Consider the following 19,165-nt stretch of genomic DNA (forward strand, 5'->3'; position numbering starts at 1 on the left):
CTCAATCACATGTCACTAAGCATAGCTTCACAGGTTAATTAACCCACTTAGTTGTGAGTTAGTTGTGAGCAGTGTTGTGCTAGTTACTGAAAAATAGTAACTCAGTTACTTTACTAGTTACTTCATTTCAAAGTAACTTCGTTACTGTACTAGTTACTTACACCCAAAAGTAATGAGTTACTGTGAAAAGTAACTATTTAGTTATTTAAAAAAAAAATAAAAAAAAAAGATTGCTCCCGAGTCCCATGCCCCAGATAGTATTCAAAATCGGTTGATCAACTTGACAGTTTCCATTCACATCACCGAACTCTGCTAAGCAATGTGGTCTAGATACAAACACAAATCTGACACAAACAAATGTTGTCCCGAGTCGATATAATAAGAAGTGCGGCGGTTGAAGGAACAGCCTTGATGTCGCCGGAGCGTTTCATTATAACCATTATAATTCAAGGGTACTTGAACTGTACTGCTGTACTGTACTGTACCCATTCTGCAATCTGTTAATAAAGTTTTCATTCATTCATTCATTCATACTACGACTATGCTTGCACCTCATGGTACCAAAGCACCTCAAAGGCGCTTAAAACAAAATTACAAACATCACAAAACAAACTGGTCAGACTACTACTTGACCTGAACCCACCTCACCCCTGCCCACTTTGACAACCTAGGATGGCTTAGAGTAGACGACAGAGTACAGCAACTTGCAATGGGCCTGGTCTACAAGATACACTATACGACCGGGGTACCCATGTACATGTCAAAATACTTCCCAAAGGTCAGTGAATACCACAACCACTACACCAGAGGGAGCTCCACAAATCATGTAAAACCCAGATTCGGCTCAAACAAGGGACTAAACACGTCCCTATGCCATAAATGTCATGTATGTTGTGTATGTCATAAATGTCTATATGAATTGAAAATGGGGGACCCTGATGGAAACAAGACAAACGTCTTTCTCAGGTCTGCATCCCCTTAACAATTGTATGTATTGAGCCGTACTGTATTGTACCCATTCTGCAATCTGTTAAATAAAGTTTTCATTCATTCATTCATTCATTCATTCATTCATTCACCATCTTGCAAGTTGCAACGTTGTTTAAGATATCAATCAAAGCATTGCAACGTTAGAATAGTTAGGATATCAATTGTGCATGAAAGGACTATATTTATATTGTTTGATTAGTATTATGAGATTCCCTGCTACAGTCAAAATCCGCTGATCAACTTGAGTTTCAGTTGCACTCACCAAAGTCTGCGGTGGTCGAGATGTAGTAACGTTACGTTAGTCGACTCCAGCAGCGCCTCAAACATGTTCTTTATCTCGTTTCCATGTTGTATATTAATTATCTCTCCAAGTAGTTGCTAAATGGTTTGTTAGTTTGTTACTGCGTTCTTTTTATGTGGATTTATAGCGAGCGTTTGTTTTGTTTACAATAGAGAGGGTCTATTTCTTTCCGTAGCCGCATCTGGTTTGCGCACTTCTGATTGGCCAGTGGCCAGACTCGCCTCGTATCATTCTACGCGGGTGGGGATGAGGATAATAATAATAATAATAATCACTACCGCTCGCTATCAATCTACGCCGTATATAACGCAAATAACGCAGTGACGAACCATTCAGTAACGTAAGTAGCGTTACTGAATTTCAAAAGTAATGCGTTAGAGTACTAGTTGCGGCAAAAAGTAACTTCGTTTCTGTAACGCGTTACTTTGTAACGCGTTAGTCCCAACACTGGTTGTGAGTTCACCCACGTTACAAACGTTACATGAACACACATGTTCTCATCACAACTAACCAGTTCACGACTGGTTACGACTAAGGTACCCATGTACATGTCAAAATACTTCCCAAAGGTCAGTGAATACCACAACCACTACACCAGAGGAAGCTCAACAAATCATGTTAAACCCAGATTTGGCTCAAACAAGGGACTAAATACGTTTCGCAATTATGCCACATCAATGTGGAACGCCCTACCCAAAGCTGTAAAGGAATGTGAATCCCTACCCACATTCAAAACTGCTCTTAAAGAGCACCTACGGGAGGCTGCAATTTGAAACTGGCCACCGTAAATGCCCAAAACCCCCACCACCTCCTAATAGACAGTCTCCTCCCCACCGCATGTATATATTCCCTCCCCGCCGTATGTATATTTCTCTCCCACCCACCAACCCCCTCCTAATGTGAGTCCCCTCCCCATCATATGTATATACCGTAATTCCTCTAATAGTAACCGGGTCTCAAATACAAGCCGGGTCTCTATTAATGGCCGGGTGCGCTCTTGAGCTAAGCAATTATAAGCCGGCCTCCTAATACAAGCCGGGTTACTAATATACTGAGCTGCATACTGAGCTAGTTACTTGATTTCACTTTGAAAACGTTGAAATGACCAGTGACCACCTGTAATTGCACTGTTTACTATTTCATACAGTACTTGGTTTCAATAAATGAACCCAGTACATTTTACTGGGTTCAAACTGACACAAAATGTTGATTTATTCATTATGATCCGTTTGAACATTTGAAATATAGGCCTCCAGTCCCTCTTATACAGGCCTCCTCCTAATACAAGCCTGGTACCCGCTACAGTTGAAACAAATACAAGCCGGGGTTACTATTAGAGGAATTACGGTACTCTGTCAGGATCTAGGGGTAACAGTACTGTATATTTGAATACCGTTTATGTCACAAATGTATCAGTACTAAATACCTATATGTCCCTATGCCATAAATGTCATGTATGTTGTGTATGTCATAAATGTCTATATGAATTGAAAATGGGGGACCCTGATGGAAACAAGACAAACGTCTTTCTCAGGTCTGCATCCCCTTAACAATTGTGTGTATTGAGCCGTACTGTATTGTACCCATTCTGCAATCTGTTAAATAAAGTTTTCATTCATTCATTCATTTTTACACATGTAAAAAACAGATGCAGATTTTCTATGTAGAGAGAAGCTATACCAGTGACAAGACAATTCACACACAACACGCGTCGTATCCTCAATGTATTGCAGCAACACACGTTTTGGAAAACATCGTTATTACAAAACATTTAGAAGGGAAGGAAATAAGAAGTGTTTAAAGTCCGGTCAGGACTCCTACCTCCACCCTGAGCGCAGGCCGAGAGGACTGCAACACTGGTTAACGGGACACCAAAGTCGAACCCGGCATCTCCTGCGTTGGTGACGAGGGTAATGTCCGCTACGCCACCCAGCCGCCGTTCTCCATGTTGACGAAGTCCTCGCTGGCATGGCACCCGGTGTAGGGTCGACTAACATCCTCTGTCAAAGATGACGTCGTAGTCAGAGTGTTTAAGGCATGTTATACTCACAGTAACGTTCAACAGTGTAGTATTAAGCTAACAGCCGCTCCCGACTGACGGCAACAAGCTAACGTTTCCTAGCCTAGTGAACACAACGAGCTAGCGCCGCAGCTAACAGCTGACAGGCTAACAGTAGGCCACAAACTAGCATGCAAGCTAAGCAGCTATCACCTGAACTGTACACAACGACATAACAAGCCACACTTTAGACAGGCCGCTGCCTGAAACCCTCCTCATCCTAAGAGAGAAGAGAAAAAGAAATGTCAAACACAGTTTTTAACTGTGATTTACCAGACATACAGCGGAGTCGGCACAATTCCCATACGGGCTGCAGCCGACTTGAGCATGGAACTACCGATAAAGTAGATCCATACCCACATTTCCTCGTGTTTTAGGGTGTACTCTCACATTCATGTGAAAGATGGGGCCTGCACGGGACAGAGAAGCATCCGCTTGTCCAGAGAATCCCGGGTTCAAACCAGGTCTCGGTCGCGGCCCACTAGTTTGACCATCATGGGCGTCAGACCAGGATCCTCCATCAAGCCGAGCAGAGGACCCCAATCTGGGGCCGGCCTTCGTAAAATTGTCAGCTAACCCCCATAGCATTAGCAGACAACTGGCGCTCGCAAGCAAAACATTACTCACCCAGCTCGGAAGCAACCAGTTTCTCACAACAGCCGGTGCCTCCCACAGTCCAGCTGTATAACCGGAGGTTCAATACCTATCCAGCTGCAGCAAGGAGGACTGCAGGTGGGGAGTATATCAGCGACGCGAGCCCCTAATACGAAAAAGCCGGTGGAGGTCAGAATGATCATCATCTTCCAGACACTCCAGTGACGAAGACATTATCACCGTATTTTCTCGAAAATAGTGAGAGAAAATAAAGATATAACGTCAACGTATCTCCTTGTTCCTTTCTTCAGCTAAATACTTTCTTTCCCACGTCAAGTGATTGGTATACAGGCACTCTCTTGGGGTGAAATTTGAGAAGGAGATGAGTGTGTGGCCCCACCCCTGCTTATGTAGATAGCAGATGGGGGTGTGGCCAGACGGATGCTGGTATGTAAAGGTGCATTTGTGAAGTTTTTATTCAGTGCACGTCACTGGAGTGAGATATGTGCAGATGACGCTGAGCGGAAGCTAATACGATATAGAACCCTTTGTAGTGTGGTAGTGAAAGGGTTAATGTAAGCAGTTCCTCCAGGGGATGCTATGCTGGTTCCGTCCGGTAGGAGGTTTTACAAATAAAGGCTGCGATCGTCCAGCTCCCTGCTGTTATCTACCCTGTAGTTTACAAGGCGACCAAAATAAATGAGGTTGGGGCGTACTTGAGCGTGCAATGCCACCTCAGGAACGATTCACCTCACAGCACACGCTGACTGTGTGGCATGTTCAGCCGCGGTTGCAACTCTCTTCCATCTCTTTGGTGGTGTAGTTTGGGGGTCATGGTACCTGTGGTGTAGTTTGGGGGTCATGGTACTGGTGTAGTTTGGGGGTCATGGTACCTGTGGTGTAGTTTGGGGGTCATGGTACCTGTGGTGTAGTTTGGGGGTCATGGTACCTGTGGTGTAGTTTGGGGGTCATGGTACCTGTGGTGTAGTTTGGGGGTCATGGTACCTGTGGTGTACAGTAGTTTGGGGGTCATGGTACCTGTGGTGTACAGTAGTTTGGGGGTCATGGTACCTGTGGTGTACAGTAGTTTGGGGGTCATGGTACCTGTGGTGTACAGTAGTTTGGGGGTCATGGTACCTGTGGTGTACAGTAGTTTGGGGGTCATGGTACCTGTGGTGTACAGTAGTTTGGGGGTCATGGTACCTGTGGTGTACAGTAGTTTGGGGGTCATGGTACCTGTGGTGTACAGTAGTTTGGGGGTCATGGTACCTGTGGTGTAGTTTGTGGGTCATGGTACCTGTGGTGTACAGTAGTTTGGGGGTCATGGTACCTGTGGTGTACAGTAGTTTGGGGGTCATGGTACCTGTGGTGTACAGTAGTTTGGGGGTCATGGTACCTGTGGTGTACAGTAGTTTGGGGGTCATGGTACCTGTGGTGTACAGTAGTTTGGGGGTCATGGTACCTGTGGTGTAGTTTGGGGGTCATGGTACCTGTGGTGTACAGTAGTTTGGGGGTCATGGTGTAGTTTGGTGATACTGAACGTGGTCCTACTGCATCTCTTTGTCTCTTCTTAGGAAACTACCAGAAGGCCCTGGAAACCTACAAAGACATCCATCGGAAATTCCCAGAGAACGTAGAATGTAATTAATTTAGTTTGCTTTGCAATTTTCAACAAGACTCTTACCTTATGACAGATAAGTAGAATAGAATAGAATATATATATATATGTATACATTGTGTCCAGGCCTGCGGTTCCTGGTGAGGTTGTGTACAGACATGGGTCTGAAGGAGGTCCAGGAATACGCCACCAAGCTGAAGAAGGCGGAGAAGATGAAGGAGATCAGAGAACAGGTAACAAGTTATTTCTTCCACTAAATACAATCAAATGTCTGGAACTGGAGCCATTTGCCACTGGAAGTGTCACAGGTCTGCAGCAGGTTATGACATGTTCAGGAGAGGTACCATTTACATCACACCACAGCTTGAAATCAAGGGCGTCTCGGTGTGGATGAAAGTTGTGACTGCGACGGTACAGGACAGATTCATGGACAGTCTCTGGGACGGTACAGGACAGATTCATGGACAGTCTCTGGGACGGTACAGGCCCCTAGCTCATGGAATGAACAGAACTCCAACAGTCCTTAAAGCTTGAGATTCTCCCCTCTGTTGCAGAGTTTAAAATCTTGATAGTTGATATCCAACCTTTGTCAACGTGTTTTAATTTATTTGTTATCCTTGCTCTTTGCCTCGTCTTGTTGTCTTATTGTTATGGTTTTATATGCTTTCTCTTAAATATATATATATATTTTTTTTTGGTATGTACACTTGACGTGACTGTAAATGAGGGAAACCTCAGTTGCCTTTCAAGTTTACATAAAGGTTTGAAATGAAATTGTAAGCCCTGGATTACATTCTCATAAGCAGCTATTGAAGCTAAAGAAACTGAGAAGGTTAATGAGAAGTGATGATAGTAGTAATTGTTGGGCAGTTTGATTTTGACCTGGTTTTATTTGTAAAAGCATGAAGATCCATTTGTGTCCAAGAAGATTTCGCCAGGCTGTACTGTCACCCTGTGCTCAGTGATGCAGTGAGGCACAGTGATGCCTCTAAATGTATAGATGTAGCAGTATTGTCTATCTGTATGTCATATGTTATGATGAATTGAAAATGGGGGACCCTGATGTAAACAAGATGAAAGTCTTTCTCTGGTCTGCATCCCCTTAACAATTGTGTGTATTGAGCTGTACTGTATTGTACCCATTCTGCAATCTGTTAATAAAATTTTCAATCAATCAATGCGTTATAGTTTCAAGTTTCAAGTTTCTTTATTACCGGTAGTTGTCATACAGAAGTACCGGCTCAGTGGCCTCGTGGGTAGAGTGTCCGCCCTGAGTTCGGGAGGCTGGGAGTTCAAGCCCCGGCCGAGTCATACCAAAGACTATTTAAAAATGGTACCCATAGCCTCCCTGCTTGACACTCAGCATCAAGGGTTGGTTTGGGGGGAAGTCCTTGCGACATACTAGCGTCATGTCCAAGGGGTGTACTTGTACATCAAGCTGCCTCACGCTACGGAAACAGGAGATAGGCTCCTGCCCCATGTGCCGTTACGGCTCGAGAACCATTGGTTCTCAAAGGCAATACAGAAATACAGAATACTTTTGCATGAAATGCTTCTTTCTGTTTTGCTCCTGAGAGTGTGCTCTGAGAGAGAGTCTTATGGCTGTCGGAATGAAGGACTTCCTGTGCCGTTCAGTGTTACATCTAGGAGTTTTAGTCTAACACTGAACGTGCTCCTTCTTTCAGCCAAGTCCAAGTATGTTTTCTATTACGTGGCTTAGCCGTTGTCGTGTGCTATTTAGCCGCTTTCTGCTCACGACGTTACATCCTTCACGTCACGTCATCTTCAGAACCATCTTTACTACCACTTTCCTCTCCCTCTCTCCCTCTCCTTCCATCTCTCCAGAGGGTAAAGTCTGCGAGGGAGGGCAGCGCCAGAAGCCGAAGAGAGGGCAGGGAAGGCAGCGCCGGTAGTGGTGAGTGAGCACTCTATTATTATCCTCATCATAATCACCTTGTTTTCTTGTGTTCCGTCTACTATCATGCTGTTGTTGACCTCTCTGCCTTCTCCTTCTCTCTACTGTCTATGTACGGTTGGACAGCGGGCTCCTCCCCTGCCCCTGTTCTCTCCCCCACTAAGGAGCCCAACATTATGGGTATTACTCCTGTATTACTCCTCTTCTAGAATAGTGTCATCTTAGAGTCCTATACAGGTAGAGTCGTTGTAGAAATCCCAGTTTGTACTTGCTTGCTGCTAGGACTGAACAGTTCATTGACTTTATTTCTATTGGAAATCACAATTCACTGCTGCTCTTGGCGCTAAGACCCCTGAGAGGAATCGTTTAGGATTCCTGCATTACTAATGCAGGATAGATGTATTTTAATGTATTTAGTTGTCCACTACCACTGTACAGCCCATATATATAAATCCTACTGCCATCTCTTCAGTGGTCGGTGTCAGTTCTCAGGTTGAGTCTTTCTTGGCTGACTGGAATCTCATCCTTTGCCTTCACATAATGTCACAGCCTCCACGCACAGCCACTTAAAGGAACATGCCAAGTGCCAACATTATGGGAAATGTACTTACCGTCTTCTCAATAAAATGCTATCCGGCTGCATGCTAGCCTAGCTTAGCACAAATGAATGGAAGCGGATGAGAAAAGACTAGCCTAGCTTAAAACTCTGGGACAGGTGTTAGTTGGCCAATGCCTAGGCTGGCCGCTACGCATCTGCTTTCACTCATTGTGCTAAGCTGGGCTAGCGTGCAGCCGGATAGCTTTTATTGGTATCTATCTTCTCGTCTGACTCTGGAGAAGACGGTAAGCGAATCTCCCCATAATGTTGGCGTGTTCCTTTTAACGTTTGATATCTTAGATCTGGAAAGCATTATGTTTAAGCCAATTCTGGATGTAAAATGGCATCCGTTAAAACAACCTATAGCCTGTATAGGATGAGGCCAGTAGCGAGGGCATGTGGTCCAGCTGGATACTTGATTTAATCCTTGGCTGAACCGAAGGACAAATGCACTCTGCTGGGCTGGCTCTGACACTGGAAACACGTTAGATCATGAGCAGCTAAAAGCATGTCGAAGACAATACAGATGGCCTAATCATGACATGCCAAAGACGTTAACAAGCCCCAGGGCTGCGTCTGCCGTGCAGATGGAAAAGCTGCACTGATATGGTAGCTCTCAGTGGCTTTCAGCTGATGATTGAGGTTGATGATTGTGCAGCGTTGGCCTAAAAGGTTAGAGAAGCGGGCTTGTGACCGGATGGTCGCCGGTTCCATTCCCCTGCACTAGCAGGAAAAATCTGGGCGGGGCCGCGGGGGAAACTGTCCCGTCCCTCAATACCAACCGCTGAAGTGCAAGGCACTTAACCCCCAAACTTTGCTCAGTGGCCAACAGTGTCAGTGACTGTGGTTGTACTGAGGAGCTCCTAGTGGTCAACAGTGTCAGTGACTGTGGTTGTACTGAGGAGGTCCTAGTGGTCAACAGTGTCAGTGACTGTGGTTGTACTGAGGAGCTCCTAGTGGTCAACAGTGTCAGTGACTGTGGTTGTACTGAGGAGGTCCTAGTGGTCAACAGTGTCAGTGACTGTGGTTGTACTGGGCAGCTCCTACTGTAGGTGTGAATGTGAAGCTGAAATTCCCCAGGGTCCACTTGAAGAAGAGATGTTTCAATGTGATTACCCTGGTTAAATAAAGGATAAAGAAATGTTTTTGTGGTTGGTCATTGGCCTTTCTAGAGACTTTATCGGACCAATAACTATGGAGAAAAGGACAAAACAGTCCACCGTCTCCCTGCGTTCGGAAGACCTTCCTGCTTCACCTCATCGCAGATGTTCCCTCCTCTTTGTGTGTCTAGTTCCTTTCCTCGTGTTTCAGTCTAGGTTCACAGTCTGTGTGTCTTGTTTCACTGTAGATGTAGTTTGTGTCTCTCCAGCTACTCCTTGTCAGTGATCACCCAGCTGTTTTCTGTTAGCCTCCCTTCCCTTTATAGATGTTGTCTGGTCATACTGTCATGTTCCTAACGGCATACCAGATTTACACACCATTATGAACACAAATCTAGTTCAGAATACAAATTAAAGTAGCAATATTATCTATGTCTATATGTACTAGGTCATCAGTTGCAATATAGTACAATCATAACCAGGGGCGACAGTGGCTCAGGAGGTAGAGCAGACGTCTGGTAGTCGGAAGGTTCCCGGTTAGATTCCTGCTCCTCCCGGGCAGCGTGTCGAAGTGTCCTTGAGCAAGACACTTAACCCCTAATTTCTCCCGATGTGCAGGTTGGCACCTTGCATGGTTGCCTCTGCCATCGTGTGTGAATGTGAGGAACAAAAAAAAATATATATATAAATGCACCATTTATAACCAAATCAATCATGAATTGAAGGAAGGTTTAACAATGACATTTTATTAATTAATTTACAATTAAGAAGCATTGTAAGGAGGATATTCAACTGTACACCTACACTACAGTATATGTTGTATTATACATATCAAGATAGGAGCGTTTCTCTTTCATCCATTTGAACTCATCAGAACTGACAGGTTCTAACCTGTTAGTTAATTCATATAGAAATAAGACGCTCTATTTCTTCAAACAGCATATAGAAATAAGACGCTCTATTTCTTCAAACGGCAGCACTCTAATTTTAGTGTAGAGCGGCAGCTTGGATTATGAGTTCCTGAATCCCTGTTTATGGTATTTCAGGAGTTTTTAATGACAAAAACAAGATCGCTGATTTAGTTTCCTCTGTATCATTACCCTCCCCCTCTCTCTCTCTCTCTCTCTCTCTCTCTCTCTCTCTCTCTCTCTCTCTCTCTCTCTCTGAGATAAACTGTCCTCTCTCTTTCCCTTTGTTGGTTTTATTTGACTGTGTTCTCTGCTTCTCTGCTCGTCTGTTGACCTGCTGTGTGTCTTGCTCAGAGACTAAACACAGTCCACTGCTGGCTTCAGGCAGAGGTATGTGATATGTAACTGTATAGCTCTACTGTAATGGTGTGCATTCAACGAAGAGATTTGTGACGCAGGTTTGTGAGACTGTACGTAATGTCCAGTGGACATGCTGTGGCAGAGAGGCTCTTTCAGTTCCAGCAGTCTGCATGTTTTATTTAAAATTAAAATTCACTTCTCTCGACGTTCAGACGGAATATTCAGAGTTAACTCAAGGTGGCAACTCCTGATGAATAGAGTGAACCGGCGCCATTAATGATTCACATTCCAGGAAACTCTGGCGCTTTGCGTTCCTGTCGTCCATGGGACCTTCTGACAAGTTGCTGTGATCTGAAGCCGAGAGAGAGAGCGAGAGAGAGCGAGAGAGAGCGAGAGAGAGCGAGAGAGAGAGAGAGAGAGAGAGAGAGAGAGAGAGAGAGAGAGAGAGAGAGAGAGAGAGAGAGAGAGAGAGAGAGAGAGAGAGAGAGAGAGAGAGAGAGAGAGAGAGAGAGAGAGAGAGAGAGAGAGAGAGAGAGAGAGAGAGAGAGAGAGAGAGAGAGAGAGAGAGAGAGAGAGAGAGAGAGAGAGATGGTTTACTGATGAGGCTGGACTTCTGCGTGTAGTTTTGTAGGGCGACTGATCTTATGAGGGGTAGCACCTTTGCTTGTCCTTAATAATGCAGGACCTCTTTAGGGGGGTCTTTATTCGGCATGCAACAAACTGGACATGCAATTGGAGCGGCACACACACACCGGGATACACACACACACACATGCATTGTCTTTCCTCAGTCGCCGATGCGATTGAGTCTCTGCGCTTGACCCATCCCGTCGTCCTTCCCCCCATGGGCAGCCGGGAGCAGATAGGGCGTCAACGTGAGCCGCGCCCCGGGGACCAATCCAAGTGCTCCTGTCCGTCTTCGTCAAGGACACCACAGCGTTAGCGATCTGTTGTTGTGCATGTTTTTTCCATTGGGTTTATCTTATCGGGGGGAAACCCTTGCGAGCACAGGGAGAACATGCAAACTCCACACAGAAAGGCCTGGGAGATACCCCACCTGGATACCTGGCATCATGGAAACCTGGTCCCCAAGCGGGAATCAAACCCTGGACCTTCTTGCGGATTAACCACTACACCACCATGACTTTGTCATGGTTCAAGAGAGTTCACAGTATGAGCAAGAGAACACCCTGAGGAAGAGCGCTGCACGTGCTGGTAACTAAAAAATTAAGCTTTATGGGAACATAGTCAGGGAGCATTTTTTCCAAGTATGTTTTCTGTCCAGCACCGATGATTGAAGCACCGAACTGGTGCTTCAGGACTGCTTTGGGAGCACAGACTGGGACATGTTTAAAACTGCTTCTCAGAGGGATGACTCTACTGTGGATTTAGAGGAATACGCTTCCAGTGTAACTGGCTACATCAGCACATGTGTGGAAAACATTGTGCCCACAAAACAATGCAAGACATACCCAAACCAAAAACCCTGGATTAACTGTGATGTTCGGTCCAAACTACATGCCCGCTCCACTGCATTTGTCTCGGGCAACGCTGAGGACTACAAGAAGGCCAGATACAACCTGCATAGATCCATCAGCGAGGCCAAGGGACAATACAGACAAAAGCTGGAGGGATTCTACACCACCAATGATTCCCGCCGCATGTGGCAAGGCCTGCAGCACATCACAAACTACAAGCAGGGGAGCAAGGGGGTCACAAACAGGGGAGCTCCAGTAGCTCACCGCGTACCTCGAACGCTATTTCGGCGTCGGGGACAACCGTGCGCGTCACGGATCTGGGGTAGCGAGTTCGACTCCCGGACAAGCCGTACTTTCTCAGTGTCTTTCCCCCCATCTGTACCCCCATTTCAACCTGTTTCTGTCGGTCATACTTGACCAGAAAAAGCGATAAACGCGAAAAGAACCAGCTGACTGGTCAAAGTTTAAAAAAAAAAAGGGGGTCACAAACAGCCAACCCTCACTGCCAGATGAGCTGAATGAGTTCTATTCCCGCTTCGAGGTCCCCAACACCAACCAAGTGAGAGGGGTTCTGACCACAGAGCGCACGCAGGACCCACCACTCACTGTGACAACGGCAGAGGTACGTGCGGTTCTGAGGAGAACAGACCCACGGAAGGCAGCCGGCCCAGACAACATCCCCGGCCGTGCCCTCGGGGTCTGTTCATCAGAGCTGGCTGACGTACTTGCTGACATTTACAATCTGTCACTAGCACAAGCTGTTGTGCCAACCTGCTTCAAGACCACCACCATCGTGCCCCTGCCAAAGAAAAACACTGTAACCTGTCTGAATGACTATCGTCCCATTGCACTCACCCCAATAGTGATGAAGTGTTTCGAGAGGATAGTCATGTCACACATCAAGAAGACCATCCCAGACACACTGGACCCTCTGCAGTTTGCCTACCGTCAGAACCGGTCCACTGAGGATGCAGTCAACACCATCATCCACACCACCCTCACCCACTTAGAGGGCAAGGACACATATGCCAGACTATTATTCATTGACTATAGCTCTGCATTTAACACAGTCATCCCACACAAACTCTCTGCTAAACTCCTCACTGTGGGTCTGACACCGGCTCTTTGTGACTAGGTGCTGAACTTTCTTACAAATAGGCCCCAGTCAGTCAGAGTCGGCAACCGGACATCAGACAAAGATTTTAAGCACAGGGACCCCCCAGGGCTGCGTGCTGAGCCCCCTACTGTACACCCTCTTCACACACGACTGTGTGGCCTCCCAGAACAACACCAGTATCATCAAATTCGCAGATGATACTACAGTCATTGGACTGATCACTGGGGGAGCTGAGGAGGCGTACAGAAGGGAGGTGGTGGAACTGGTGGCCTGGTGTCAGGACAATAATCTCTCCTTGAACGCAGACAAGACCAAGGAGATGATTATTGACCCACGGAGGAGGAGGAGTGTACAGCACACACCTCTGTACATAGGTGAGACGGAGGTGGATAGGGTTAAAACCTTTAAATTCCTCAGTATCCACATCAGCGAGGACCTCACCTGGGCTCACAACACCCAACAGATAATAAAAAATCCCACCAACAACTGTACTTCCTAAGAAGGCTGAGAAAATTAGGCATGCCACCTAAGATTCTCAGCAACTTCTATAGAAGTACGGTTGAGAGTGTCCTTACCAGCTCAATCACAGTCTGGTATGGAAACTGCACTGCTAAGGACAGGAAGGCACTCCAGCGAGTGATTAAAACTGCTCAGTACATCTCTGGAGCAGCCTTCCCCTCACTACAGGACATTTACTCTACCAGGGCCACCAGGAGAGCACACAACATCATTAAGGACAGTGCACACCCCCAACACAGACTCTTCAACCTCCTGCCATCAGGCAGGCGATATAGGAGTCTGAAAGCCAGAACTACGAGACTGACTAACAGTTTCTACCCACAGGCCATCAGACTCTTGAATGCCTAGCCCCCCCCCCCCCTCCACACACACCTTCTACTATGAACTATGAATCACTAAAGACACTTTTAACTGCTGCTATGACCCACTGTCACCTCCATGGAACGTGCAATGTAACTCACTGTGCCTTTTTTTTTTTTTTTTTTATCTTTTTCCCCCTCCTTTTCCCCCATCCCAATGTTAGTCGTTATGCCAATTCCCGATCCCCTTCCTGGTCGCTGCGCACTTACCCCCCACAGTCGGTCTGGGAGAGTGGAGGCTATCACATGCTTTCTCCGACACACGTCTAGCCAATCAACCGCTTCTTTTCACCTGGCAGCGCGGACTCTCACTGAGAGGGCGTAGCGTGTGGAAGGATCACACTATCCCACTTAGATCCTATCCGCGCTTAGCAGGCGCCCCGACCGAACTGTAGGAGTCGCTGTTTACAACGACCCGGACCCACCCCGCCAGCTTCTCCCACCCTCTAATACTGCCAATTGTATTAGTGTGAACGGCCACCCAAGCTGGTGACAACCCCGGAGCTGTGAGCTGGATTCGAACAGGCGAATCCAGCGTCTCCGGGGTTGGTGACGAACGCAATCTCCGTTACGCCACCTGACCGCCCCCCATTGTGCCTTGTTGTATTGTATATATATTTTTATCTATTTTATCTTATTTTCTAGCACTCGCTTGTATTTAAATATGTTTAAGTTAAGTACTGTGTGATTTTTTTGTGAAGGGTGGACTAGCTAAGTAAGATTTTCATTGTATGGCAAACTGTCGTTTTAACACTTTGATTGCCTAAGGCTAAATTCATGATATACCATAGGTTGCCAGCTCTATTTGTCTATGGAGAAGTTCCCCTTCTTTGCAGGGCTATAACTTTTTAAATTCTATTGCTAAATTGCCATTATTAGGGCCCATTCAATGTCCTATATGTATTGTTCAGGGTGTATGAACGTTAAACTTTTTCATTCACATATTCATACTAAAATATGATCTAAAGTATAAGTATGTTTTCATCTCTTTCTGCAGATTTCTCCAGAACGTGATTTATAGCCCCAAATGCATTATATTGATGATAAAATACAGTTTGATAGCAATCGGCGCGATATAAAAAAATCCAACTGGACGGACTTCTGGAAGTTACTACACGTCATCTGATGTTGACCGGATGGGCGAGGGGGCGTTTATAATTCCGTGGGCAGCGTTATACCATTCATCTAATGTGGGTCAAATGTTCATCATAGCAGTTAGTGTCGAACACGGAAATATTACACGCTAAAACTCACCCCAGTCTCCGCGGGCCGTTGGGCGATCAGCGTGGGGTAGACAGTTTTCCATTATGGGATGTAAAAATATCCGGTCCATTTCCAGCTTGTATAATAGTATATACGTCCAAATCATGTTGTTTATCGAGTTATTGGCAACGGATCGCTATGTATTGTGACGAGCTAGAGTGCCGGAACCTATACCGAGTGCCCGGAAGTAATATGGGTGAACAGCACATCGTCCAAGTAACTTCCTGTTTGGCGATTCTGCCGATCGGCCACCAAATGGCGCTCTTGAACCGCTAGAGGGTTCAGTGGGGCTTTTTGGTGGGTCTCAGGCCAGCGGATGGGAAATATGAATCCGATCACAGATTTTTGAAATATTGATATCAAAGACGAGTTACGGCGTCTTCGGCAACTTGAGCATGGCGGGGAAGGACGCCTAAACTCGTCTTCTGGCAGTTAAAGTGTTAACTGTGCATATGACAATAAACAATCTTGAATCTTGAATCTTTTGGACATTGGAAAAGGGTTGGGAATCTGAGAGAAGGGTTGGAAAAGGCATGAAAATTCCAGCTTGCCAGTAGTTAGTGGGGCCTTGCAGAGAATGTTTAGGACCGGGAGAGATGATGAATATTGGGCCTCCTTCTTCCTGCTTTTGTGCTTTCTTGGAAGACGTTCCAGTTTCCAAGGCTACCTGGTATTGCTGTCTGTCTGTCTGTCTGTCTGTCTGTCTGTCTGTCTGTCTGCCTGTCTGCCTGTCTGCCTGTCTGCCTGTCTGCCTGTCTGCCTGTCTGTCTGTCTGTCTGTCTGTCTGTCTGTCAGTCTGCCTATCTGTCTGTCTGTTATCGCCTGTCTGTCTGTCTGTCTGTCCCTCATCTCTCTGGACTGCCATGTGCTCTTGTCATCTGAGCCTTTGATGAAACACAACACACACACTAACACACCTACAAAATCAGCTTCACAATTAGAATATTCATCCATATCCACTAGAATATCCAATAAACAATTAATATCCACTCACACTCACTCTCTCTCTCGCTCTCTCTCTGTGTGTATGTAATATAATCTGTGTATGTCTAAATGATTAAATTAATCATTAACTCAACAACTTGAGTAAAACAAATCCTCTGCTGGAGTACATATTGTGTATTAAAATATTATTTATATTAATGTAGTCTCAACAATGGGTAAGCTTGTGTGTGTGTGTGTGTGTGTGTGTGTGTGTGTGTGTGTGTGTGTGTGTGTGTGTGTGTGTGTGTGTGTGTGTGTGTGTGTGTGTGTGTGTGTGTGTGTGTGTGTGTGTGTGTGTGTGTGTGTGTGTGTGTGTGTGTGTGTGTGTGTGTGTGTGTGTGTGTGTGTGTGTGTGTGTGTGTGTGTGTGTGTGCGCAGACAGTGGCAGCAGCGCCAAGGCGGATCGGCTGAGTTCCAAGCTGAGACTTCCTGGCTCCAACGAGCCCTACGAGGCCAGCAGCCAGAGAGAGATAGGTACAGTAACATATATCTATCTATCTAGTAACATCTGTATATCTATCTATAGATAACATCTATATCTATAGGTAACATCTATCTATCTATCTATCTATCTATCTATCTATCTATCTATCTATCTATCTATCTATCTATCTATCTATCTATCTATCTATCTATCTATCTATCTATCTATCTATCTATAGATAACATCTATATATAGGTAACATCCATCTATAGATAACATCTATCTATATATACTGTATAGGTAACATCTATCTGTCGTGCTTTATCTGGGGGTGTGTCTTGGATGGGGATGTGGTAGGGATTGATGTGTGCGGTGTTTTGGGGGGACTGACTGTTCTGGGGGGGGTTCACATGCCTTCGAGCGACATTGTACTTTTATACTTATTTTATGCCATTATTAAGTCTGCACATTTACATTGCACTACTTTTATTGTCTTTTATAGCTATTCTTATGTCTGCAATTTATGCATTGTTTTTTATTCTGTCAATCTGTGTGCTGATTTTATGCCTATGTTCATTTTATACTATATAGATAGTTATTAATATTTATTATTGTTATATTGTAGAAATGTGTGCATTGAAATGTCTGTAAAGTCTTGACGACATTGAAAATGAGGGCGCCCCTCACGTTGCTGGATCAGTGCGTTACAGGGTAGGGGGGGGGGGGGGGGGGAGGTTGTTTCCTGGTCCCACTCCATATTGGGCGGTGGACCACGGAAATTCCCCCGCCATAGAGTACGTCACTGGGCGCGTTTCTATTGGTAAGACTTCCGTGGGTTATTCAGGCTCCATGTTATGGACCTCTGTTACAGGGAGTTTCAGAGCCTCCTCCTCAGGGAGTTCAGAGCCTCCTCCTCTGGGAGTTTCAGAGCCTCCTGTGAGTTCAGACCCTCCCTCCCAGTGAGGGAGCCTCCTCAGAGTTTCAGAGCCTCCTCCTCAGATTGTCAAGGTGAGTAGAACTTAAAAAGAAGTTCTGCTCTGTTGTATGTGTATTGAGCTTGGTGGGTGATGCAACGCAGTAGAGACGTTTGTTCTTCTGCTCTGCTCCCTACTGGTAGTGTGTGTATTGGGTCAGAGCCTCCTCCTCTGGGTGTTTCAGAGTCTTCTCCTCTGGGAGTTCAGAGCCTCCTCGGTGAGTTAGAGGGAGCCTCCTCAGAGTTTCAGAGCCTCCTCCTCGGAGAGTCCTAATCCAATTGTTACATAGCTCAATGTTGCAATATGTCTTTTCAATCTATTGCTCACGTGGGAAGTCTCTCTGGGGGTTCCCGTCCTCTCCTTTATGGAGCAGGTTGACGGGGTATTGTTTAGGGAGTTCCCTGACTCCTCGCCGGTAATGGGCTGTTGAGTCATGGTTTTCCCCCCGTCATAGGGTACGTCGCTCCCCGTCCCCTCTTTTATGGAGCATGGTTGACGGGGTGTTGTTTTCCCTCAGCCGTGTCGTATATTTTTTCCTGTGAAAAAAGCGGCTTCTTGTCGTTCTCCCAGGCGGCTTGGAGGAACGGTATCTGGTGTCTTGTTAGACTATCCATTGATGTGTTTTGGGTCTTGACGTATACATAGTGCTGGTCCTGGGTGCTTCTGATAGGAACCACGCATGGGCTTGCGCGCCTTGGTTGCTCATCATTGAAACAGCGTTTTTATGGAGCAACTGGGATGGAGTTTGTCTCTTCCGAGCGCCAGTTTACTAGGTTTGTCTCGACGAATTCTCATTCATATCTGGGGGATGTTAACGGAATAGATCAAAGCATAGGTAGAGGGGTCTCACGCCCTTGGGGTGGGCCACCGAGCGCGGTACGGAAGGGACCGTCTGGGTGGCGCCCTCTATAATGTTTTGGATCGACACGCGTACCTACCCCCCTCCTAGTGTTGGGGATGTCGGCGTGATTAGGGCACGGGACTGATTCTGGTCGCGCCGGTCCAGGTCAGTTAACCCGTTGTCCACCGGGGACGCAGATCTGCTGTTCTGGTACCCTGAGGGACTTGTGCTTTTTTCGGGGGGGAAAATGCCGGGTCGTACCATGCGCTGCGCTAAGGGGGCCTGGTCCTTCTCCATTCTTTTCGCCCCTCTTCTCCTGCTTAAGCATGGCTGGGAGGGGGCTGTTGAGGTGATTCTTATGGAACTCCTCTGGCATCCCTGTGTACGTCCCGGTCCGCCGGGTCCGGTCCGAAATTGTTTCGTCGACCCGTAGGCCTGGGATAACCCCTTTTTGAAAACTGAAACACTTGTAAGAAAACTGAAACACTTGTACTGCGGTATAGCCAGTGTATACACGCAGTTGTGTTTTGGAGTTTTTTCTTGAGGGGTTATAGGAACAACCACCTCATGTTTGAACCAAGGGGGTGGTTGGTTCCCTGGTGTGTTGGAGCGGAGTCAACTCTCGGGTTAGGCCGCTTGAGTGTGCCCCCGCACGTTTCATGGCGTCTGCCAATCGTGTCAGCCTTCTCTGCCTCGAACCCTCTAGAGAGTCGGGGGGTTTTTGTGGAGGCTGTGACATGGTGCACAACAATGCCAGCATACG

At 46.3% G+C, this 19,165-nt stretch overlaps 1 protein-coding gene across 1 annotated transcript in view; it reads left to right on the forward strand.

The window, feature by feature from the left end:
* The window catches only part of LOC311228996 (intraflagellar transport protein 88 homolog), a 104,325-nt gene that overhangs the window by 78,280 nt on the left and 6,880 nt on the right, over positions 1–19,165 (forward strand). The window contains exons 20-23 of the mRNA XM_084314983.1: positions 5,519–5,584; positions 5,689–5,795; positions 7,408–7,477; positions 16,542–16,637. Of these exons, the coding sequence (XP_084171109.1) occupies positions 5,519–5,584; positions 5,689–5,795; positions 7,408–7,477; positions 16,542–16,637 (339 nt within the window). The remainder of the gene's footprint in view (positions 1–5,518; positions 5,585–5,688; positions 5,796–7,407; positions 7,478–16,541; positions 16,638–19,165) is intronic.

The sequence above is a fragment of the Notolepis coatsorum genome, assembly GCF_963971535.1.
Source record: "Notolepis coatsorum genome assembly, chromosome: 5".
In the NCBI taxonomy this organism is placed as follows: Eukaryota; Metazoa; Chordata; class Actinopteri; order Aulopiformes; family Paralepididae; genus Notolepis; species Notolepis coatsorum.